This window comes from Haliotis cracherodii, unplaced genomic scaffold (assembly GCF_022045235.1).
Source record: "Haliotis cracherodii isolate W230 unplaced genomic scaffold, xgHalCrac1.p SCAF_15, whole genome shotgun sequence".
NCBI lineage: Eukaryota > Metazoa > Mollusca > Gastropoda > Lepetellida > Haliotidae > Haliotis > Haliotis cracherodii.
In genome coordinates, this window is record NW_027266270.1 from 21,517,831 (window position 1) to 21,543,373 (window position 25,543).

The 25,543-nt window shown below is 40.6% G+C and overlaps 1 protein-coding gene across 1 annotated transcript; it reads right to left on the reverse strand.

The window, feature by feature from the left end:
* Positions 1-1,285: 1,285 nt before the first annotated feature.
* On the reverse strand, positions 1,286-23,819 carry LOC139461937 (uncharacterized). Its single transcript, XM_071243423.1, has 7 exons — positions 23,481-23,819; positions 22,897-22,987; positions 8,875-9,042; positions 6,275-6,543; positions 3,636-3,794; positions 3,019-3,160; positions 1,286-1,326 (listed from the first exon to the last, which is right to left on the reverse strand). The coding sequence occupies exons 1-7, from the start codon at positions 23,817-23,819 to the stop codon at positions 1,286-1,288; spliced, it is 1,209 nt and encodes a 402-aa protein (XP_071099524.1).
* Between the last annotated feature and the right edge of the window lie 1,724 nt (positions 23,820-25,543).

Sequence of the window (25,543 nt, forward strand, 5' to 3'; positions counted from 1 at the left end):
CTCTTACGACAATCAAAGTCGCCTTTCACGGCAAGCATGTGTTGCTGAAAACCTATTCTACCCCGGATAATCAGGGGTCAACTAAATTAGTAAACTTGACAAACTATTTCTGTCAGTACTGTGGTTCCTGATAACCAAAGTTTTCTTTTCAAACTGTACTCATTCGAGTACAGAAGTAGTTGGTAATGGAAGGTACCAAACCTAAGGCACCGAGAACAATGGGGAGTCAGACAACTTGGTACTTGGGACGCAAGCGTGACATTTCGAAAGCGAGGTCCGCATATTTGCCATGTTTGCCATTTGCCATCACAATAGTGTCAAAAGAGACAGAAAATTCAATGATATACATGATTTCATTGGATTTATCAAAAATGACAAGATCAGGTGTGTTGGCCTGGATACGTCTGAGGCTGTATACGGGCCTATTCCAAAGACTTTTGTATTTATCATTTTCCATGACGCCCTCTACATATTCTGGGTCGTACCATGGATGGACCTCTGTCTCAAAACCAAAATCATGGCGAAGACGGTAATATATTATTATTATTATTATTATTATTAGACAGCGAATGGGACCTCTGCCAGGAAGCGTTGCCTGGTCGAACCAACCAAGAACTGTTAGACGAATTTGAAGACTCCCCAACACTGCATCCTTCAGCATTACCCAGATTGTCAGAAGGGCTGTAAACCCCGGATACTCTCCCAATGTCCGTCTACAGATTAGGGGTACCAAACCTGACACCGAGAACAATGGGGTCTTGGGATGCAAGCATTTCGAGACATTTCATGTTTTTCTTAAGTCTATCAATCACATTAGTGTCAAAAGGGACAGATAATTCAATGTTATTATTATTGTATTGGATTTATCAAATAGCTCAAGATCAGCTTTGGCACACGCACAGTATGAAGTGGCTCGATCTTTTTTATTACCGCCTCATATAGACAACGTAGATGGCGTCATGGAAAATTATATATACAAAATTCAGGAATAAGCCTGTAAACAGCTTCAGACCTATCCAGGCCAACAAACCTGACCCTATTCTTTCGCTGTCGGAGGCTGAGAGTAGAGAGGGCAAGGGCCCTGACAATGGGCCTAAACAGTCAGACTGTGCCAGGGTCACCCAAACCCTCTTTGCTGCATTTTTTATTTAAATCTGTAAATAATGATAATAATAATGATATTCCAACGATTACAAAAGGGCTTCCATCCTCTTGGCTTGCAACCCTAATGGTAATTGTGGAAATTCAAACCATGAACAGAGAGACTGGGACGGTGAGTTGTTCATCATGCACACGTAGGGATCGTAGCACTGTTCTCTGCTGGAGCTGCAATATATAGAAAAACAAAAAACAATTGCGACCGAAGGTATATTTGTAGCATTTGTTACAAAACTTGGTGACCATAGATACTGTTACATATCTGTCTACCATACATGTATACTGAACAACAAAAGTTCTCCTCTTCGTGCTTCTACGCTCCCAGACCCGTGAAGATTCCGGGGTAGAATAGGTCTTCAGCAACCCATGCTTGCCGTAAAAGGCGACTATGCTTGTCATAAAAGGCGACTAACGGGATCGGGTGGTCAGGCTCGCTGACTTGGTTGATGCATGTCATCGATCCCAATTGCGTGGATCGATGCTCATGATATTGATCACTGGATTGTCTGGTCCAGACTCGTTTATTTGCAGACCGCCGTCATATAGCTGGAATGAGTGCGGCGTTAAACAACAACCAAAACCAAATCCTTGACGGGTGCTAGAATGGACCAGTTTCTATCAATTGGCTGATTATGTCAAGCCATGTGTATGAAGTTTTCTGTATGGTTTGACTCAAAAACCTAATTGTCAAATAGTCTTCTGTTCATAACGTTATTTAATATACTTGCCAAGAGAATATACCCAGAAGGCGGTGACTCATGGACCATAGTCTGGTTGATCCTCTTGATATGTTAGAGTATAACATAACTGTGTCCTTATGGTGTTAGTTTGCTGGAATGCAGTTGACATATGGTGCCCCTGTTGGCGCTAAATGGAGGGCAGGGGACAGGCTTGAACTTTTAGAAACTAATTCTGACTTTGATTCATCTGACGCTGAAATAGTAGCAGGGTTATTGTATTCTGAAACGGACACTTGGCCTCGGGCCCTTGTCAAGCTATTTTTTGACCCGTGAAGATCCGGGGTAGAATAGGTCTTCAGTAACCCATGCTTGCCGTAAAAGGTGACTATGCTTGTCGTAAGAGGCGACTAACAGGATCGGGTGGTCAGACTCGCTGACTTGGTTGATGCATGTCATCGATCCTAATTGCGTGGATCCATGCTCATGATATTAATCACTGGATGGTCTGGTTCAGACTCGATTATTTACAGACCGCCGTCATATAGCTGGAATATTGCTGAGTGCGGCGTTAAACAACAAACCAAACAATTAAGTTATTTGTTCCTCCATGCCTGTGAACATCCCACAATGCGCTTCCTTATTCTGTTCCCTCTACGACAGTTGCTGTATTTACAGCTATAACTGTTGAGACCACCAACTTAAATGTTATCACAATGAAATAGTCTACATTTATGTTGATATCGTTCTGTTGTTTACCCAGATGTAAATGTGACCGAGTTCTTCAAATTCATATAGCTATTTATGAGAGGGAAATTGTATATAGTATAGCTTTCTGGAGGCCTAAAATACTCAACAGTAATCGAAATTCACAAATGCGAATCCGAATTGTAACAAGAAAGTTATGCATTCTGTACACAACTAATGAAACTTGTCTACATGTTCCCATCATCGGATTTAAAGAGGGTAAATGTCTCCTTGTCCCATCATGACAAACGAGTTACCCGGAGGTCCGTGGTGTCTTGACCAGTGGTATACATGAAATATGTATATAATTAATGTATGGAAGGCCAACCTTATCTATCTATATATACCTTCATATATCTATATCCCCATGATTATTAGGTTCCAAATTCATTAGGCATATGATCACACTTACTGTTACCTTAATGAATATACTTACCATCAGATTCAGCCAAAGAGAGGGACAGAGAACCGTTGACTTTACACACACCGCAATATCCTCCACACCTAATTTCGATGAATTGGCCATTTGATGATCGCGTCACATTCGGACCCCATTTACCAAGCATCTTCCATGTTACCTGAAACATTTTCATTAATGAATAGACAAGTTTGTTAGTTTTCTTATTGATTAGCACCACACACGGCTATAGTTATATGAGCGAGCCCTAAATAACCGAATCGTTACCAGATAAACCAGTGATTGATATCATGAACTACTTTCAATTCAACGGGTTACGATGACACCGATCCTGACCACCCATTATGTCGCCTCTTGCGATAATAATACTTAAGTTGCTGGGGAATTATTCTTATCTGGCATCCCTACGGAGGCAATGGGCAAGCTAAATTCGGTCATAATACTAAGATATAACGTATGTTACAACCAACTTTGCCAAAAACACAGAGCCAGAACTAGAACCTGATGCTGTGTTTAGTTATGATCTAGTGCGACCATTCTAGTTTCCAGTGAAAATGGTTTCACAGTTCACTGTTTCAGAACGGACTGACACAGAACTAGCGGCAGTAATTCTAACTGATTTGAAAAAAACTTACGCTAGTATCAAGAGAAAATCCGGTCCCTCTCAGATCTATCACCGCACGGCCTACTGGGCCACAATTACGAGAGTAGCAGTCTCGGACTTCACCCACTCTTGCAGGTTTGTTCCCCTGCTTGCTGTAGAAATCGTCATCCGATTGTCTGATTTCCATGGTCTGAAAAAATATTTATTATACAAATGCTTTAAAAACATATAGTACCTGCACTGAGACAGATGCGATCTGTTACCATGAGGTTAGGTAAATTTGGGTTTAACGTCGCGTTTAAGATAATTTCATTTATATGAATACGTGCATGCACAATGTCCTGTGTGTGCAGCTGCTCGTACTAATACAGACTTTGACCGGTTTTAACCCACTTATATACCGTGTCATACTTTAACATGGACATACTAGTCAGACACATTGTACCGACTCAGATCCAACCAGTACTTTTCTTCAACTAAATTCCGAGTGCCAGTCAGGGTAAGAAAGCCTTCCTTCTTTATATTTATACGTTTTTTTGTATGACGTGACCAGGGGATCATACCGCCGACCTTCCGCTTTCCGCGTAAATGCTGTATCCACTACACTAGAATTAAAGGAAATCCTGTCACTCTCAGGCAAGCACAACCTATCGTTTGTTGTGTAACGCCCCACTCAGCAATATTCCAGCTTTCTGTAAATGATCGAGTCTGGATCAGACAATCCAGTGACTGACATCATGCGTATCGATCACAGCAATTGGGATCGATGACTCGCATAAACCAAGTCTGAAAGCCTGACCTCCTGATCCCGTTAGTCGCCTCTTACATGGAGCTTGTGTTCATAGGCATACTATATCTCAGGTATTATCTAATATTTTCTCACCCACCATCTCCCATGTCACGACTTCACCTTAAGCTGGTGTTTGTTGTTAAACGCCCTACACAGCAGTATCCTAGCTACATGACGGCGTTCTATAAATAATCTTGTTTGGACCAGAAGATCCAGTCATTGACATCATGATATACGCAATTGGGATACGAGTCGGCGAAACTGACTACGCGATCCCGTCTGTCGCCTCTTACGACAAGCATTGCTGTTGGCTGCCATTTCTAACCCGAACCTTTACGAGGGCTAACATGTGAGCAATAAGAGCAGGACAATGAAGCGTAGTACATGCCATCATATAGGTGGCCCTGCAGACTGTGAACCCTTTAAATTACCAAAATGAAGGACACAAAAACGGTGATTAATAAATCACGGGTGACACTTTAAGCCTCTTGTAGAAAATATATAAAGGTGAAATGTCCATTTCGTGGTTATATGATATGACTAATTAGATCGAACATATTTTGCTTGACAAGCTTAATAAAATGTTCATAAAATGAATACCATCACCGTAGGACGCTGAAACACTGGTCAAGTTTCAAATATTTAGTTCGGTTTTCAGGCAAGTAGATGTGCCTCTTTAAGTAATGTAACCTCGTGATTTGGTATTACATACTTGTAATAATTATGATCAATATAATAGTCATTAATATTAATTAAGATATATTAATATAATGATTCTTAATAATAATTACATACATGTATTGTTGGAGAACAGTATGATTGCAACGAGAAATTGTTTAGCATGTTCACTGGCACAGGTCTCTCTTGACGGAATATGCCTTCAAATTATAGTTTACATGTTAACTTGATATCATTGCGACCAAACTGACACTCATAGTAATAATTACATTTGTTATTATATGTTATTTCGGGGCAAAGGGCGTTCTGGTGTAAAATATAGGTAATTTTATCAGTAAGGGTCGTGTTATTTTAGGATTTAAAGTTTTACGGCAACGGACATTTGAAACAACAACCAGGATAGGATTAATTGGACTGGGATCGCTTTATGCCTGAAATATTGCCCATGTGACGTTACATTTGAACTCACTCACTCATTCATTTGACTAGAAACGCATATTCGCATTAAGCTTTCTCAATAAAACAGCAAGGGAACTTCATTAGGCACTGGCTTTTTGCTCAAACTGAAAGTGATAATTCTAGCCGGGATGTGTTAGACTTTCTCATGTAAAAGTTTTACTACATTAGTCACGTGTGTAGGGGCGGTCAGGTAGCCTTTTGGTCAAAGCGTTCGCTCGTCACGCTGAAGACTCGGGTACAATGTGTGAAGCCCATGTTTGGTGTCCCCCGCCGTGCTATTGCTTGAATATTGCTTGAATATTGCAAAGAGCGGTGAAAAACCATACTCACTCACTCACTCACTCACTAGTTACATGTATGAAATAAAAGCGACAAAATCCTTTCCATATCCGTCAGACATCTCTGCTAAATTAGTTCATTCTACGATGTCGAATAGGATAACAATGTATTTATGAATTACTATCAAATAGTGATGTGACCAGGTGATCGCGATAGGTGAGTGTATGCTGCCCCACAGGTGACACCCGTCACAAACACACGTAATGGCAAGTCAAGTGTTCACATGAACAAACACGGGGCCATATAGTACAAGTCAAAATAGGGACTTGCATCGGCCAGCATGAAAACACAGCAGCAATTTCATTAGACCGCCAGTTAGTTGTGGTGGAAGGGGACATTGATGAAACAGCGATGAATGCCGAGTCAAGTCGTGCCAACACGTTTCTGATTGCAGTCAACCTCACCTGGACATCCAAGCCAAACTTTGAATAAATATGATGTCCAAGCCAGTTCTTTTCAACAGGTGTGTCCTTTCCTGAACAATTGAAATTTTCTATCCTAGGAGCATCCATGAAGTAAGGTGTGGTCAGAGAGATGTACTCGGAGGGTGTATTATTCATGCCATGACAGTACACCTTTACACGTTCACCATTCAGTGGTTGTGGATACAGCCAGTATTCTCCATCAGTGTACGTGGGACTAAACTGAAGCACATCTCCACAGTTTGACAGACCTGCAAATGAAATTTCGTAAATAATAAGAAAAGAGGAAAGGGATAGATGCAACTAGATAAGGCTAAAAAGAAATTGTTTCCCGGGCATCGGCGCACCATTTACCCCTAGATGCGGGGTTATTTTGCTGGTAAACATTTTCATAAGTTTTCAAAGTGAAAGTCGTGCGAGCATTGCGGTCGCGCGGCACTGTGTCTACTTAAATTATAAAATTATGTAAAGGTGTCGAACAGTACGTTTCCTATCTAAGAATGAAAATTTTAATTGGGAATGAAATATTGTTCAGTAAAATAATTTTATTTATCATACAATGGGTAGGTTTCTCGGCAGGATAAAGCCAACGGATAAAAACGATATCCGTTGGGGTCATATGCGGATAGCGATGCAAATATCAAAGGTCAAGTAGGGACTACTTTCACTGTTTATAAACAAACATGGCGTCGCCCTTGTCATTCGGCGATCGAGTCAGAATTAACCATCGGGAATCTGGATAAACTACAGGGATAATTGCTATCATTAGCAAAATCAGTGTCTAACTGTGACGTAGCTAAGGCATTTTATAAGTTTGGCCACTTAGTAGATATAAATTTCGAAACAACTTTGCGAGGGCACTATGCCTAGCCAAGCGGGGTCAGTAGCCATATCTGTGCTTGTAGACTTCTGCGGCTTGAAAACTTCTCCACAAATTAAAATAGTTGGATTTGGCCGAAATATGTTTGAATTGTTACATTGTTTCGTTTTGTCGCTGTGTGTACATCTGACTACACTTCTTAACGTTATGACAGGACAGACCGACTGTCAACAACGTCTGACCGTGGCCGTGACGTCTCATAGACTAGGGTTAGAGTAGCTTCCCTTTGACAAAGGGCAGTTACTCTAGCGGACAGACCGATGGATTGCCGCGTAAGGCAATCAAAAACAGTTGTTGTTTTGCGTATATGTTGCTCAAGCACAGAATTAAAGAATGACATTATATGTGAAGAGGTTATCACGCTTGTGTGTTTGGGGATGGTAAATATCCTGTATTAGGAATAAACAATATGTATTTAGCTCGCCAAGGCTCGTTAAATACAATATTTATTCCTAATGCAGGATATTTGCCATCCCCAAACACACAAGCGTGATAACCTCTATAACAACATCATTACTTCACTAGACCTTTGTACTTTGCCATAGATCACTAAAATTCATTTTGGTATTGATTTGTTCATGAGTAACCAAACTCAAATGCCAATACGGAAACCATACAATTTTAGATATCATGACAGATCTCAGGCTACAGCACAGAGAATTCCCCCGTAGAATTCAAACCTATGACATCCGTTTCATAAAGTTCAAAGTGAGGGTTGCAAAGAATGGACATATTTGTTTCTGTGGCATCTGAGGGATTGAATTCCGCATGCCAGTCGTTCTGTATCGCCAATAACAACATTTTGTTTTTAAATTGGCCGCGTGATGTGAAGCAAACGCTGTTCTCAATGCTTGACAACTTTCATTGTATTAAAGAGACGACATCAATGTGTGCTCCGCTCTGTTTGTTAGTATGCTTGGTGAGGAAAAACAAAATATAGTTTTCCTTCCTTTTCACTTGTGTTTTTAATTTTAAATAAAACAAAGTGCCCGAGAAACATTTATTTTCATACAGCCTTCTGCATAAGGTATTTTTTCCGCATCTCTTCCTTACATATGTGACATCCATTTATTGTTTGTTTGCTGGTTGGTTAACGCGGCACTCAGCAATATTACAGTTAGATGACGGCAGTCTGTAAATAATCGAGCCTGGACCAGACAATCCAGTGTTTGACATCATGAGCATCGATCCCTGCAATTGGGATACGATGACATGCATCAACTGTTATTTCTTCAATAGTTACGGAAGCGGAGGTAAAATGTCTTGCAACCAAGGTGGGGGAGAAGTAGAATGATATTGGCCCCCATTTTTTATCACGTCCCTCCCGCAAGGCCCCCATACAAATAACATTCGACACACACACACACACACACACACACACACACACACCGTCTCTATACTAAAGTAGCACTCGCTAAATACTGTTCTAATCACAATAGAATTGTGTCACATGTTCATGGCCACTCCTCCCCTTTTATATGGTAAATGGCGACCCCCACCCCCTTTTTAGCTGTGCCATGTTTCCTTGAATCTCACCGGTCACCAGCTTCTTAGTCCCGATTCTTCAAGAAACCCCGTGATATAGCTAGTATATTGCTGACTGGCGTAAAGCTACGTTCACTCACTCACACGCTACGTTCTAAACAACATTTCCTTATCATACTAATATACATGTATGTCTGATCCCGTTGTTTCAACTTACGCTTGCAAGTCATAACCGTCCATGTTCCATCCGGCTTACATGTGACGGCCTTTCCACACGGTACGTATCCTGCAGTGCACTCGAGCTGCAATGACTGATTTACTGGAGTTACCTGATTGACCGGGGACGACGCTGTGGCATGTTCAACCGCAGGAGGAGCTGTGCAGTCTGCAAAGTAGACACATTGACATATATATGTTAATATACGTCATAACAGCAATATTATACTTCTACAACAACAAATACAAGAGAACTTTGATCCAGAGGATCGACACGGCGCAAAGATGTTTTGTAGCATACCTACCTATTAATGCAAGTACCTCTGCGCACATTTGTAACACAGAAATTAAAACAAATTTTAAAATTTGCATGTGATACCTTCAGAATCAGGAATGAAAATATGGCACATTTCAGTTTAAAGATTTAAGTTATATAAAAATAGAAAATAAACATTTTATGAAAACAAAACTATAACTCTGCATGTGATACCTTCAGAATCAGGAATGAGAATATGACACATTTCAGTTTAAAGATTTAAGTTATATAAAAATAGAAAATAAACATTTTATGAAAACAAAACTCATAATTTGTACTCACAATTATGACATCCTGAAATGTTTGTATTTTTGTTCAAGGAACATGGGGTATTAGGTTGACACAATCATTGTGGTATTAACTCATAAAGTAATTAATACTTTTCAAAATTAATCTTTTCAAAGTAATAGTACAGTGTTGTAATATCATTTTATAACGAAGTAGACCTGCACATGCATACGAGCAGATATTGTCAAAATTGAAACCAACAACGTTGTGAGTGCGTTTGTTATTTTTTACCAGGAACCCTACTTCTCAATGACAGTTATCTCTCAAATGGTAATATGTTTACTCCTGTAGCGTGACACTTCAATTATTCACACTCTCCAAAAGTGCAAATATCTCGCTAAATGAAACTGAGTCAACGTTTCCCGCATAGCGATATGCTGTATGGGGAAATAGGTCGGATAAAGCTTGAGTTATACCCTTCCCTTCGCCTCCAAGCGGCTGCAGGCGATGAACTCAAGCACTCAGGGGCAGGCAAGCCGAGTCTAGGACATGGCGTGGCCCCCTGTTATGATTGTAATAATTAACTGTAAGGGATGTTTAAAAAATATTTAAATGATTCTTTATATATTTCGTATGTTCGCATATCTTTATACACATAAAAGATAAAGTTTCTTTCAAAAGTTTGATTACATCTTTCCCATGACTATTCATCCCCATGGCCGATATCCCAATTTCATTTTCTTAAACCCATAACAAATAAGGCACGGCGCCTTTCGGATTTTCAGGTCAAACCAACCTTTTAGTTATGCCAGCTGTTATTCAATATTCACTCACCATAGCGTTGTACCTCTAACACATTTACAATGGTGTGTGCTTTAGTAGTGTCTCATGTTACTGTCGTCATACTTCTAACAGTAAAATCTATTACTTACTTACTTACTTTGGAGATTTAACGTGCGCTTTCCGACTGATGCGTATTTCGCACACGGGGCCCGGCCAGGCCATTTAATGTGTTTCCGAAAGGGGCGAAAGTGATCTGTGCAACCCAAGAGGGGGGTTTAGGGGTTGCTTATATAGAATTTGGGAATTTTGAGATTTGGAATAGATGCCGATGGGTTTGGGGAGGAGAACTAAGGGAGCTGGGTATGGTGGATGTTTGTTTGTTTATGTGATTTTGATTTGGTAGGTTATTGTGTTTTTAGATGCGTTTTATTAGTTCCGTTTTTATTAAAAATACGCCTAAGGCCTTGAAGTTTTCTAGTTTATTTTGTGGGTGTAGTATTGCTTCTAGAATGAGAGCCTTGTTTAGATTGAGGGTGGTTTGTAATGCGGTTCGATGTGTTAGGTAGTGTGTGCAGTGGATGAGTGCGTGTTCTGGGGTTTCTGGTTGTTTGCAGTGTGGGCAGTTACCTGTAGTGAGTTTTTTTAATTTTTTTAGGTGGTTATTTAGGTTGGTGTGTCCTGTTGGAGTTTAGTGATTACTCTGTCGATTTTTTTTTGATGGATGGATAATTTTTGGTTTGGTTAGTGGTTTGCTGAGCACTTTTTTGATTTGGCTATTTGAGTTTAGATATAGGTTATGCCATTTTTGGGTGATTTTTTGCTTGTTTACACTTTTAATTTCTGATTTGAGATGGGTAAGTTTAAGCTTATTTCTGGGATTTTGAGGGATAGTTTAGCTGCTTTCATTACCGTATATTCTTACGTGGGCGGGTATCCACAAGGTCGTTGGAGCTTTTAAGTATTTGATTTATTAATTTAGGTCGTTTTTTGGTATTTTTGTTTTGGAGGGCTTGCAGTCCACTTAGGGAGTCAGTAAGTATTAGGATTTTTTGTGGTTTTTGGATTCTTGATTATGGAGGGCTGAGGCCATGCCCATTAGTTCTGCCGTGAATATTGATTAGTTGTTTGGGAGTCGGAAGGATTGTGTGGTTTAAGTTGGCTGTGTGGTATGGACTCCGAAACCTGTGTGTTTGGAGGTCGGATCTGAGGATCCGTCCGTGTAAATGTGACACCAATTTGGCCAATTTTCGTGTATGTATGCTAGTGTGGTAGTTTTAGCTATGTTTGGGTCGGTTTGTTTATTTATTTGGCTAGCTAGTGTTGTGTCTATTTTGGGTATTTTAAGTTTAGGGGTGAAGATATTTGATTGTTTGCAGTTTTGTTTAATATTTTTAATTTGGTGTTCATTTAGGTAGTTTGTTATTCTTTGGGATATTGGGTAAGTAAGGGGTGTTTACGAGCTAGAGCTTGGTTTTTGGGGCTGATGTTTTGGTTTATTAAGTTTTGGATGAGAGGGTTTGATTGGGACGCGGCCCAGAAATTTAAGCTTAGCTGTTCCCTGCGTAGACTTAGTGGCATTTCTCCTGTTGAGGCCTGAAGTGGGGTGTAGGAGGTGCCATGTTGGGTGCGTGTAATTAGTTTGAGAGCCTGATATTGTATTGAGTCAAGTTTTTTAGATAGAGAGTTGTTTAGGGTGTTGTATATGGCGCAGCCGTAGTCTAGTTTTGATCTAATTAGTGATATGTAGAGAGAGAGGAGGGTATCTTTGGAGGCTCCCCAGTTAGAGCCAGTTAGGCATCTTAGGGTGTTTAGGTCTTTACTGCATTTAGTTGTTAGGTTTTGGATGTGAGCATCCCAGGTGAGATGTTCATCGAAAATAAGTCCTAAGAATTTGGTTTGTTTTTGAAATTTGATTGTTTGATTGTTTAGCTAGAGGATTGGGGAGGCGGGTTTCATGTTTTTATGTTTGAATACTATTCCTGTTGTTTTTTCTGAGTTAAGGGAGAAGCCCCATTTGTCAGCCCATTGTTGTATTTTATTAAGAGATTTTTGGAGTAAATTTTGGACCATTTTCATGCTTTTAGTGCGGATCCAGATGGCTCCATCATCCGCGAATTTTGATTTGTTTACTTTAGGGGATAGGCCCTCGAGTAGATCGTTTATCATTATATTGAAGAGGGTGGGGCTGAGGATACTGCCCTGTGGAGTGCCATTTTCTAGGGGACATTGGTCCGATAGAGTTTGGTCTATACCCACGGTTATTTTACGATTGTTTAGGAAATCCTGGATGTAGTTTATCATCTGACCTTTGAGTCCTATTTTTTTAAGTTTTTGTATTAGCCCATCGTGCCATACCATGTCGAAAGCTTTAGAGAAGTCTAAGAAGATGCCTGTGGTATATTGTTTATTTAGTTGTCCTGTCTTAATATCTTGTTCTAGTCGGGCGAGGTTATCTAGGATTGAGCGGCCAGGAGTGAAACCGCTTTGATCTGGGTTTATGATGTTATTTTGGGTTAAGTAATGTTGTAATCTATTTTTAGCCATTGATTCCATTACTTTACATCAGTTTGAAGTTAGGGATATTGGTCTATGTGAGTTAGCTTGATTAGCTGGTTTATTAGGTTTAGGGATTGATATGACTAGGGCCTGTTTCCAGGGAGTAGGAACCTGTCCGTTTAGGTAGATGAGATTGTATAGTTTGAGTAGTGCCTGGAGTAGTTTTAGGGGGAGTTTTTTAATTATTTGGTAAGAAGTTAGGGGCTGTGCCCTTTTTCCTGTTTTGGATTACGTAGAGGAGCTCCTCCATTGTGTAGGCTTGATTTATTTCTAGATTGTTATTGTTTGGTTCTTTAGTGGGTTTGTTTTCTGTTTTAAGTTTATCTTGGAATTTTTGACTGAAGTTGTTGTTACTGCTGACGGCCGAAAAGTGGTTGGCGAGATTATTTGCTTTTTGGGTGGAGTTGGTTGAGTTGTCAATGTTAGGTTATTTTTAATGTCGTTTTAAGCCTCTGATGGCGTGGATTTTTCGCCAGACCATTCTGGCATCTGTACGGTTATATATTTATACCTTCGCAGAATTTTTTCCAGTCTCTACTTTTGGCTATTTGGACTAGTTTTTGAACCTGGTGGTTTAGTTCGTGGGCTATGTTTAAATATTTGTAGTCGCGTTTTGCTTTATTGAAGGCTGATTTACGTTTTCGTCTAGTCTGTTCTATTTCCTCATTCCACCATGGTACCGTCGGTTTGCCTGTCTTAGATGTTTTGAAGGGGATGGAGGTTTTGGCTGCGTTTATTATATAGTCTGTTAGGTTTTTACAATAGGTTTCTGGATCATTATTTTCTATTACGTTTAAGTTAGCTTCGTTGCAGATATCTTGGAATTGGTCCCAGTTAGCTTTATTGTAATGGAATTTTGGTTCTTGGTTTTCTGTTTGGATTGGTACGTTTGTATTTACTATGGTTATGTTTATGGGGAAGTGGTCACTACCTAGCGGGACGTCGTGCACTTCCCATTGAGTACTTTGGGCTAGACTAATATGATTAGTCCTCCTGCGGCTCTTCTTGTTTTCGGTTTAGCTCTGTCAGTTCTAACTGAGTTGTAGTTAGGTAGTGTGAATTTGGATTTTTTTGAGAATTTGTTTTCCTGTATACAAGCAATGTGAGGGCCTTTATTTAGTTTAAATTTAGTTTTTAGTTCATGGCCGTGGGAGGTGAGTCCGTTGGCGTTCCACTGAAAAATATTTAGTCCTTCCATTATTGGGTTCGTGTGATTGGTGATTTAGTTTTTAGTTTTTATTTTATTCGGTGAGTTCTTTTAGATGGAGGTTAAAGTTGAAGAAGGGAAGATCGGTTAATTTTAGATTGAAAGCTACTTTGTGGAAGGATTTCATGCTATCTTTTGGTGAGTTTTGACTATGCATGTATGTTACGAGTAAGGTGAGGTTATTTAGGTTTTGGGTGTTGGCTGGTTGGGGAGTTTGGTTTGTTTTAGTTGAAGTAGTGTCTATTGTTTCCTCAGTAGTGGAGAAATCTTCGTCATTGGTTAGATTAGGTTTAGCTGATTGGGTTTCCATGGGGGAGGCATGTGATGTGGAGGATTGTGAAGGTGTTTGCGGGATGGGTGTAGCTAATGATTTCTTAGTGTTTGTGTTTTGTTGTTGTGCTTGCTTGTGGGAGAGTATTGTTGCCATATGGGCTGTAGGGTGCTTGGATGAGGGTCGTGTTGTGGTGGTCATTTTGAGGTTTGTTTTGCATGCGGGGTTGATGTTTTGGCTATGTGAGATGTGGGAGGTTTCGTGGTTGGTTGAGTGGCTGCTTGTGTGTGTGAGGTGGGTGCGGTTTCTCTGTAAGGGCCCCAGACAGAGCTGTCGGTTATGGGTGTGGTGTTTGTTTGTGGGATGGTGTTTGGGTGTGGTGTAGGGAGGAGTGGTTTAGATGCAGGTGTAGCAAATTTTCGTGTTTGGATTTTAGCCGTGTCTATGTTTATGTGTTTGTTGGCCTGCTGGGTGAGTGTGTGTCTGTGTGGGCATTGGTTTGAAAGTGAAGTGTGTTGGGTGGATTTGCAGTGGATGCACCAGGTTGTGCATGTGCCTGGGCAGTCTGTTTGTGCGCATTTTCTACATTTAGTTTTACGGTATGTGCATTGGGAGGCAGTGTGGTTGTATTTGAGGCACTTTGAACATTGCTTAACCTGCTTTATATAGGGTTTGACTTCTAAGTTGGTGTGGGCTCCGAAGGATATATGTTTGGGGGCTTCAGGGAATTTAGCGGTCTTTTTTAAGTTGATTATGACAATGGAGGTTGGGACCGTTTTTCCGTTTCTAGTTGAGGTTAGTCTACGCGTACTGGTAATTAGGGGTTGAGGGTTTTGGTCTTGGTTTATGTTAGCTTCTAGAGAGTATAATTGTAAGTCCCCAGTTGTTTCCCTTGGGTTAACCCTAATTACGCCTCGTGTATATTGTTGCCAATTAGGTGTTTGTTTGATTACCGTGACGTGGAATATTTGAGTTATTTTTATTTGCTGCGTTGTAAGATTCTCGGTTAGGGAAGATTATCTGGTATCCCTTGTTGGCTTTTTTAATAATGTTGTAATTTATTTTTTCTCTTTTAAACCAAAGTCCTATTTTATCTGCCGAAAGTTCTAGTGAGGGAGTGGTGCCTGAGCCTGCTGACAAGAAGTAGAGGGCGAAGGTGGTGAGGAAGACGGCCGGGGAGGGTGTGGGCGATGGAGGTGGAGTGGATGTGTCGAGTTTGCGTTTTTTGGTGTTTTGAGGTGGCGAGTTAGCTGGTTTGGTGGGGGTGGTGTGACGTGTTTTCGAGTGACCTCCCGGAAGTGTTGTGCGCTTCCGCAGGCATGGGTGAGTAAGGAGCTGGAATGTCTGCGAGTGTGGCGTTGCGGGTGTCAGTCATGTTGTTTGGGTGTTGTGTTGGAGACTTGGAGAGCGTGTGTTGTGGTGAGTGGTGGTGGAGTGGGAGTGGTGTTTTGGGGAGGTGAGTTGGTTTGTTGTTTTTACTGGAGTTGTGTTTAGGAGGCGGAGGAGGTTGCGGTGTTTATTTGTTGTTGGTTTTAGTAGGAGGGTTTGGGAAATGGATTCATTATTAAAGATTTATTTTGTTGCTGGAAGGCTGGGATTAGGTGAGACAAGTTGAAAGCGGGGATTAGGAGATATTTAGTCGAAGGAGTGGAGGTATGTGAGTGGTGGGCGTGGGTGGTGAGTAGGAAAGAGCGTGCGTTGTGTTAAGGAGAAGGGGGGATGAGGTGTTTTTTGTTTTTAGGAGTTGGGTCAAAGGGTGTGTTTGAGTGGTGGGCGTGGGTAGTGAGTAGAAATGAGTGCGAGCTGTGTTAGGGAGATGGGGGAGGATAAGGTGTTGGTTATTTATAAGAGTTGAGTGTTGTTGTTTTTAAGGATTTAGGGGTTTGTGATTAATTCGGTGAGAGTGATGTATGTGAATAAGGATGACGTGATAATTACCGATGATGGAGTTTCCTTGGCTGGCTATCTATTACAGTGTTGACATTTATATAAACACAGTTAAGAACGTACAAGGGATTATCCTCACTTTGCCACCAGGCTGGTGGGGATTAACAGTCGTGGTGTTTTTCACAAGTAAAGGGAGCATGTCCAAAGGTGGCAGGTGAACTGATCTCACTCAGACAATCAACCGCTATAGGTCCCAAACAGTGACCACGGTTAACTCATGAGCTTGTATATGGGGGTCATAAGTACCGAGTCAACATCATCCAGTGCATAACCTAACAACTAAATGCAGTAAAGACCTAAACACCCTAAGATGCCTAACTGGTTATAACGGGGGAGCCTCCAAAGATACACTCCTCTCTCTCTACATATCACTAATTAGATCAAAACTAGACTACGGCTGCGCCATATACAACACCCTAAACAACTCTCTATCTAAAAAACTTGACTCAATACAATATCAGGCTCTCAAACTAATTACACGCACCCAACATGGCACCTCCTACACCTCACTTCAGGCCTTAACAGGAGAAATGCCACTAAGTCTACGCAGGGAACAGCTAAGCTTAAATTTCTGGGCCGCGTCCCAATCAAACCCTCTCATCCAAAACTTAATAAACCAAAACATCAGCCCCAAAAACCAAGCTCTAGCTCGTAAACACCCCTTACTTATCCCAAAGAATAACAAACTACCTAAATGAACACCAAATTAAAAATATTAAACAAAACTGCAAACAATCAAATATCTTCACCCCTAAACTTAAAATACCCCAAATAGACACAACACTAGCTAGCCAAAAAAATAAACAAACCGACCCAAACATAGCTGAAACTACCACACTAGCTTACATACACGAAAATTGGCCAAATTGGTGTCACATTTACACAGACGGATCCTCAGATCCGACCTCCAAACACACAGGTTTCGGAGTCCATACCACACAGCCAACTTAAACCACACAATCCTTCCGACTCCCAAACAACCAATCAATATTCACGGCAGAACTAATGGGCATGGCCTCAGCCCTCCATAATCAAGAATCCAAAAACCACAAAAAAATCCTAATACTTACCGACTCCCTAAGTGGACTGCAAGCCCTCCAAAACAAAAATACCAAAAAAACGACCTAAATTAATAAATTAAATACTTAAAAGCTCCAACGACCTAACTAAGGCAGGCAAACAAATAACCTTCTTGTGGATACCCGCCCACGTAGGAATATACGGTAATGAAAACGCCGATAAAGCAGCTAAACTATCCCTCAAAATCCCAGAAATAAGCTTAAACTTACCCATCTCAAAATCAGAAAAGTGTAAACAATCAAAAAATGGCATAACCTATATCTAAACTCAAATAGCCAAATCAAAAAAGTGCTCAGCAAACCACTAACCAAACCAAAAATTATCCATCCATCAAAAAAAATCGACAGAATAATCACTAAACTCCAAACAGGACACACCAACCTAAATAACCACCTAAAAAATTAAAAAAACACACTACAGGTAACTGCCCACACTGCAAACAACCAGAAACTCCAGAACACGCACTCATCCACTGCACACACTACCTAACACATCGAACCGCATTACAAACCACCCTCAATCTAAACAAGGCTCTCACTCTAGAAGCAATACTACACCCACAAAATAAACTAGAAAACTTCAAGGCCTTAGGCGTATTTTTAATAAAAACGGAACTAATAAAACGCATCTAAAAACACAATAACCTACCAAATCAAAATCACATAAACAAACAAACATCCACCATACCCAGCTCCTTTAGTTCTCCTCCCCAACCCCATCGGCATCTATTCCAAATCTCAAAATTCCCAAATTCTATATAAGCAGCCCCTAAACCCCCCTCTTGGATTGCACAGACCACTTTCGCCCCTTTCGGAAGTACATTAAATGGCTTGGCCGGGCCCGTGTGCGAAATACGCATCAGTCGGAAAGCGCACGTTAAATCTCTAAAGTAAGTAAGCATCCAGAGCAAGACAGCCGAGTTGAATCTTCACCTGAGACCAACCTACATCACCAAGAAGCTGCCGCAGAAGTGTTTCAGTGCCGACTACGTGGTTGCATGTTTCACTACAGACAGGCCATATGGCGAAATGTTCAGATTGGACTACAGACAAGATTCAATACTGACCCAGTCGTGAAACTGTTTGTCAGACGTGCTTGTGCCTTGCCGTTGGTGAGGATTGGTGACATGGATAATGTCTGGTGGCATGGCATTGAAGACACCGACCTTGCAAACCCAGCCGCCGACCCTTCACTACTTCAGCTTGCGGACTATTTGACATTACAGTGGGTAGAAAAACCTGATAGAACAATGTGGAACCATTTCAGCAACGATGGGTCCAGAACCACGAAAAATGTAGAGGGTTGGCATGCCAAAATGAACAAGACTTGTCATCCACATCCGAATCTGTTCAAGTTCATCAGCATCCTCCAAAAAGAGCAGAATCATACCGAGATAACCATCAGTCAGCTGTTGTCAGGTGGCCGTCATCCTCCCCGACAGAAGTATAGAGATTTAGAACACCTTCTCCAACGCGAAAAGGACCAGCCTCTGGCCCATGTAAAGACACCCGTACAATATACAGATTCTGTTTCACATCTTGTTGAACCTAAATTGGTAGTTTTGAATTTGATTATGTGCTATGTAGTGTATTAATAAATGATAATGACATGTAGACACATCAGATTATTTGCTGTGCAATGTATGAATTCTTAAAATAATCTGTATAACATGTGTAGTTGTGTGCAATAAACATGTTGAGACGAGCCCTGGTGACTCTTATTGTTCTTCCAATATACACACATGACTGCATCTCCTGGCATCACAAGACAGCTGTCTCAAGATTCGAAACTAATTGGTTTTAACGAGGCATCGTTTGCGCTTCGCTTGGCGTTGATACAAATGAACTTGTTGACAATGTCATTATTACAGCACAACCAAGCGAAAACACATGAAGATTTTCTTTCGACATATGTTAAACATTAATGATAATTAACAAGAAACATATTGGTTTCGTGTTGGGTCGATTTTGGTTTCACAATTCACCGCCTATATTATTGACTTGCCACGAATGATCGAATTTTGCTTTTCGCATTTAACATTCACGCATTTAACATTCATTAGTATAAGAGACAGAACTTTGTATAAAGGACATATCGAATAATGTCAATATAAGGACACTATGTTAACTGAGGAAGAAATCTGCCACAACCACGCATCAACACTATGAACCTTTGACTTGACTCTCAAACCTGAAGACATATACATTTTTCTTTTGTACTGGAATCCACAGCTCTATAAAATTCCTTTCAAAGAGAAAGTTATTGCTGGGTCCGGCAAATGTACCGCCGAGTTCCAGCCTCAAACCTTAACCATATAATTATTGATACAATCACGAAAGATCTTTCATTACATTCACAGAAAGCATTTGAGACAAGTGGAGTTAGGGATCGAACATTTTATCAATTTTATAGAAAACATATACAATTGTCGTCTTGTAAAACATATTTTGCTTCAGACCTTTGACAAATTACATTGATGCAAAATGTTTGTCTTTAAAGGGAATTCAGGATCGTAGTTTTAAATAAAAAATACCTAGAATATCAAGTGGTCGGTCCCTAAATACTATGTGGGTTCTAAAAAGGTGAGGCATATGTCTCCAAAACGCAGTGACCATATACATAGATACATCTCTATTTTCAGGCGTTTAGTTCAAGATGTCAAAAATGAAGGTAAATATCATCTGAAGTATACCGAGAAAACAATATTTGAAATGAATCATAAATAATATCAAAGTGAATTTAGGCATTTGGACATTTAGCAAGAAGTAGGCCTTCTAATGACCACAAAATGTGCACGTCTCCTTACTGCTATATTCTTTATGCAAACACATTGTTCTCGTTTCCTTACTGATATATTCTTTATGCAAACGCATCAGAATTTCTTCTCAGGTTGGTAAAATCAAAACAAGGGAATTTAGCCAAGAAGTAGCGCCAGGTATATTGCTGATCTGATATCGTTAATAAGTGGTCATAGAATAATAAGCTACAAATGAAAAAGACCAATGCATCCGGATGATCTGTTTCATGTGGATGTATTCATAAAGATTCAGGGCGATAAAAACGATCCACAAGACTGAATGACAAGAGGAGTGACTTCAACTTTCCATTCATGTCGATATTATATATTCGGGCAACTACATTCTTTGGTGTTTTCTGTGCACCTCAATTTGCCCAATGTAGCTTTAGTATTGAGAGTATGTACTGTTCAGTTGAGACAGGAAGTACAAAGCGATTTGTTGAATATATACAGTATATACTAGGTGACTAGGTGTTTCAGCTCCAGGTGAAGGGCGATGCTACTGACAAAGCTTAGTTTACGTTAAACATAGCGATTCGTTCTGAATTGCACCGGTGTGACAGTTTCGATTTTGTTAACAGTAAAACGAAAGCTATGGTTTAGAACTGTTTAATATTCTCTACCAAATAATTAAAAGAATCGATAGGATCTTTCGAATGATTGACATCCGTTCTGTGTCATGTCTTCAAAGTGATATCCCATTTGACGTCAGGAATGTGTACAAGTATTTTGTCACTATAAATATGCAGTAGGTTGATAATTCATGAATTCATGTTATTTGCATGTAAATTTTGTTCATTGTAAAATCGACCGGTGAACGTTATTACTGATAAATAAAGCAATACATTATTTCGGAGAGTTAAATGGGGAGTAGGGGTGGTGCTGGTAATTTTGTTAAAGACATAGACGAAGTATTTTTGTTACTACAACAAGAAGATCTGAAAAAATATATTTATTTAGGCTTTGAAATTTACCTTTGTGTCCCAAACTTTAGGCAAAACCGTAATCCCACGGTGACGCAGGACGTGATGTTTTCAATTATTGCCAACTACTTTAACAATAAAAATGGATTCTAATTTCAAGCATCCACACAACCACAACTTCAGGACAGGAGTTAGTGAATGAGTTGGCTTTAAGGCCGTTTTGAACAGTATTCCAGTGCTATCACGACATGTCAGATTATTGTGGAAGGGAAGCCCAAAGTAATGCAGGTCTCAGACGTTTACTACATCGGATAAACCCAGAGCATTGAAAAAAGCTATAAAAAACATAACAGGGGCGAACCGGGATTCTATTCATAGGTTTCTGGCGTGCTCAAGGAGCGCAACTCTGCACAGCGAATAGCGTCGGTTCAGACGTGCCTTCATTATGACAGGGACGCAATCAATATAAACTGAATCGCAAAAAAAACGTCACCCCAAGTAACATTGCATGAACAATTGTCATTTAGATATCTGGGTAATTTTGATCAAAGTTTCTAAAATTTAACATTTCCTTGTCCGGAAAAATGAAATTTGATGAAAGCAGATGACAATAACACCGATCGCCAAAACGCATCACGGCAACAGCCATGGTAACCAGATGCACGTGAGTTCCGTGCAAGTTGAAATGCACATGCGTTCCCCCATTTCTTGCCCTATAAAAATCCACCCAGATCAGATAACATTCATTCGTTATTGAATTGCTACCATGCCAAGATTGACAAGAGATCAGCGACTCCAAGCCCTTGGACGATTGCAAGATGGACAAACCTCCCGGCAAGTAGCCAATGCATTTCAAGTCCACGTAAGGACCATATACAGGCTCCAGCAACGGGTCCAGACCACCAGCACTACAGATGACCGACCACGTAGTGGAAGACCAAGGGTCACCACCCGACGTCGGGATCGTCAGATTGTGCGACAGCATCTTCAAGATGGCTTTGTTACTGCTCGGCAGACCATGGGGACACACCAGCGACACATTTGTGCGGACACCGTGCGTCTAGAATTGGCGAGCAGACACATCCATTGTCACAGGCCACACGGAGGGCCCATTCTGACACCTCGTGATCGCCGGGACTGTCTCAAAAGCAGATGGCAGAGGGAGAGTCTGGCAACACCGCGGGGAACGTTATTCGAATGCTTGTGTTGTTTAGAGAGTGGTGGTCCAAGCATCATTAAGTGGGGTGGAATTGGTCTTGCACAGAGGGTCGGCCCTGTGGTCTTCCAGAACATCGGTCGAGGGAGAGGCAATGGTGTCACAGCAGCTCGGTACATTGATCAAGTCTTGAGACCACACGCCATACCTCATTTGGCACGTCGCCGCAACCACGAGTTTCAGGATGATAACGCCCGTGCCTACATTGCGAGAGCAACAAGAGACTTCCTCTAGCAGAATGGCATCAGAACCATGCTGTGGCCTGCCATCAGCCCCGATTCAAATCTGACTGAGAACCTGTGGGACGGGATTCAAAGACGGCTGAATGACGTCCGACCAAGGCCGACAACTGCAGCTGAACTGTGTCAGGCGTTCCTCGGAGTGTTGGCTCAAGTGCATATGGCCTTCATCAACTGCCTCATCCATTCCATGTATCGACGTTGCGAGGCAGTCATCAATGCACATGGCGGACACACGAGACACTGACTTGTGATGCCATATTCTCAGAGAGTAGTGTTGTGTTTCACTTTCAGAATATTTGACACTTTAATTGCAACCTTGATGATCAGTTTTGCCAAGTTTCATCTTTATAATATGTCTCAAAGTATGTTTACAGTGTTTGGACGAATAAGGTTTCTCATATATCTATCCATAATGACGTTTCTTTTGCGGTTCAGTATTTTAGTACAACATACTTACATGTTATAACACACAGCGAGGTATTGCCCCTTACTTCCACACACCGTGTGTTTAAAGGACAGTTGTGGTCTTTACATGCACCAAGTATTCTCTGGTGGGAGATTGAGTTTTATCAGAATCAATTGTCAATATATAATGAAAATATAGTATATACACTATGACATTTGTAACTGATTCTATGAACTGTAAACATAAATTTAAAGATCGACAATGGAGTAAATATTGCTTTACGCCACAATCAGCATATTCCAGCCATATCATGTCATGTAAATAATCGAGCCTGGGTCAGGCAAACCAGTGTCTGAAAGAACGAATCTATGTTAAAAGCAAAATACAAGAATCTTGTTATGATGACATCTTTCGAAACATTAATAGATTAACATCAAGATATGATTGTTCTTCTACCATTTCTGTGTATTTGTCAACATTACATTCAGCGTATAGGTTTCTATAAACACAAAAAAATCATAAATACCATTATTAAGTCCGGTTACTGTGTGATCTGCCTAACCTATATATGTATGTATAAATAACTGTGATGAAATACATATCTGAATAAATTTTAACAATATAGGTAAACTCACCTGAGGCCAATTTTGTGACACAGAGAACACAAAGCGTTTCACCCCTGTAGCTGACACTGCTCCATCAATACTTGCGATATCCTCACTATTGAGCTCGCATGTCCCGTCATCAAGATGAAAGTTGTAGGACTTGCACGCATGTCTTGACAGGCATTCCTTGGCGCAAGTAACAACACCTGAAGATATAACAGTGTCAATCACAGCTCCTGTTAATCTTGAATTCTCTTGTACAAGTAGTTGAATAATGGGGGAACAAGTCTTCTCGATGGCACCAACAAAGTCAACAACTGTATATAGAAATAGTGTTCTACGAATCCAGTTCACAATTAGACGTGGCATAGTGTTTTGAGGCTCTCTTCAATGTATGTCTATTGGTAAGGCCATGCATGTACACCTTTCGTATCAATATGTTTATATGTGCCCATGGCAACGACCCGAAAATGGGAAATTTAAGTGGTTCATTAGAAATTATTTACACGTCGAATTTGTCCATTAATAATGCATGCAGTTTCAATGTGTTTAAAGCCGTGAAATATACAAGGTAATGCATCTATTGATTGAGTATATTTCATGTACAAGCATATCTAAAACTGCCTATGATTAGTGATCTTTCCTTCTGCTTGCTTGTTTGTTCATGTTTAAAATGTCAATAACAATAACGTCTACAGACAAGAACATATGGTGTAACTTCCATGTTATTTATAAGGGCTGAGAGCCTCAGGCAAAAGAAACCACTCAGATGATTGTATTATCATGTTTGATTTTCATTTGAAATTATCTTATGTCAGCGATACTACTTTCAAAGAATAAACTTACTCAACACTCAAAGAATGCCTATCCAAGGTTATATTTTTAATATGAAATTAAAAATTAAAACATAGCATTTCGCACAATATCCAACATCGTATGGGTTATCTCTTTGAAAATCAGGGAATTTGCTTTTATGGCACAAATTGTCATTTCGAACATGGTAGGGGTCATTTCTTACCCCAGTCGTCATAGAACCAATCTATTCTTACATAAAAGTACCCAGCAACAGTTTGCTTTTTACAAATTCTTTCCATGAATATCAGAAGCTAGTTAATGTCCATTGTGGACTTGACTATCTAAATGTACAATGGGCCGATGGCCTACAGTGCGAAATGAATAAAGAAATACCAATCAAATTCTTGCCGGAATGCTTGATGGTTAAATAGATAACACAATTAAATGTAACTACAGTTCTTTCAGTTTTCCATTGGGGACACAGGTGTCCTAGTCGTCTAAGACGCCGCGATTCGCTGTGCAGAGTTGCATCCCTTGGGCACGCCAGAAACCTGTCATTGTTGGTTCGAATCCCGGTTCCCGATTATATTTCTAGATTTGTCAGCACCATACCCATGCTCGTTGGTTTCACCGAAATGGTAAACGTCTGAAACCTGCATCACTTTCCCCCCACATTAAGCTGACACCCAGTGATATAACTAGAATACTGTTAAACCCAACTCACTCACTCACTCACTCACTCACTCACTCAGTTTCCGATTACTCGGTATTCCTTCCTTTACCCCTCAGTCTGTTAACATATACAGGTGAATCGTTTTAAAGCAAAATATATCGCACGGTTGACTCACACCTCATGCATGTGTAATCAGTATATTTGTAACTTCTGCACACGATGCCACGTACAATCCGACATCGTAATACCACAAACATATTTCAAGAGGTGAGGTGAAATGGGGTTTAACGTCGCGTCCAAGATTATTGCACTTATATAGCGACGTGCATGCATGTGTTTGTATATGTGTGAGGCTGCTTGTACTAATCCGGACTAATGCCGATTTATAGTCATACATATCATGCCGCAGTTTAACAGGAATACCCCACTCAGACACAGTATACTGACTCCGAGCCGACCAGTCCTTGTTTTAGCCCCTTAATGCCGAGCGCCAGACAGGGTAACAACCAGTACCATCTTTTAACGTCTTTTGGTATGACGCGGCCGGGGATCGAACCCCGGACCTTCCGCTCTCCGGGCGGACGCTCTACCACTAGACCACGGAGGCGGTCTATTTCATGAGGGT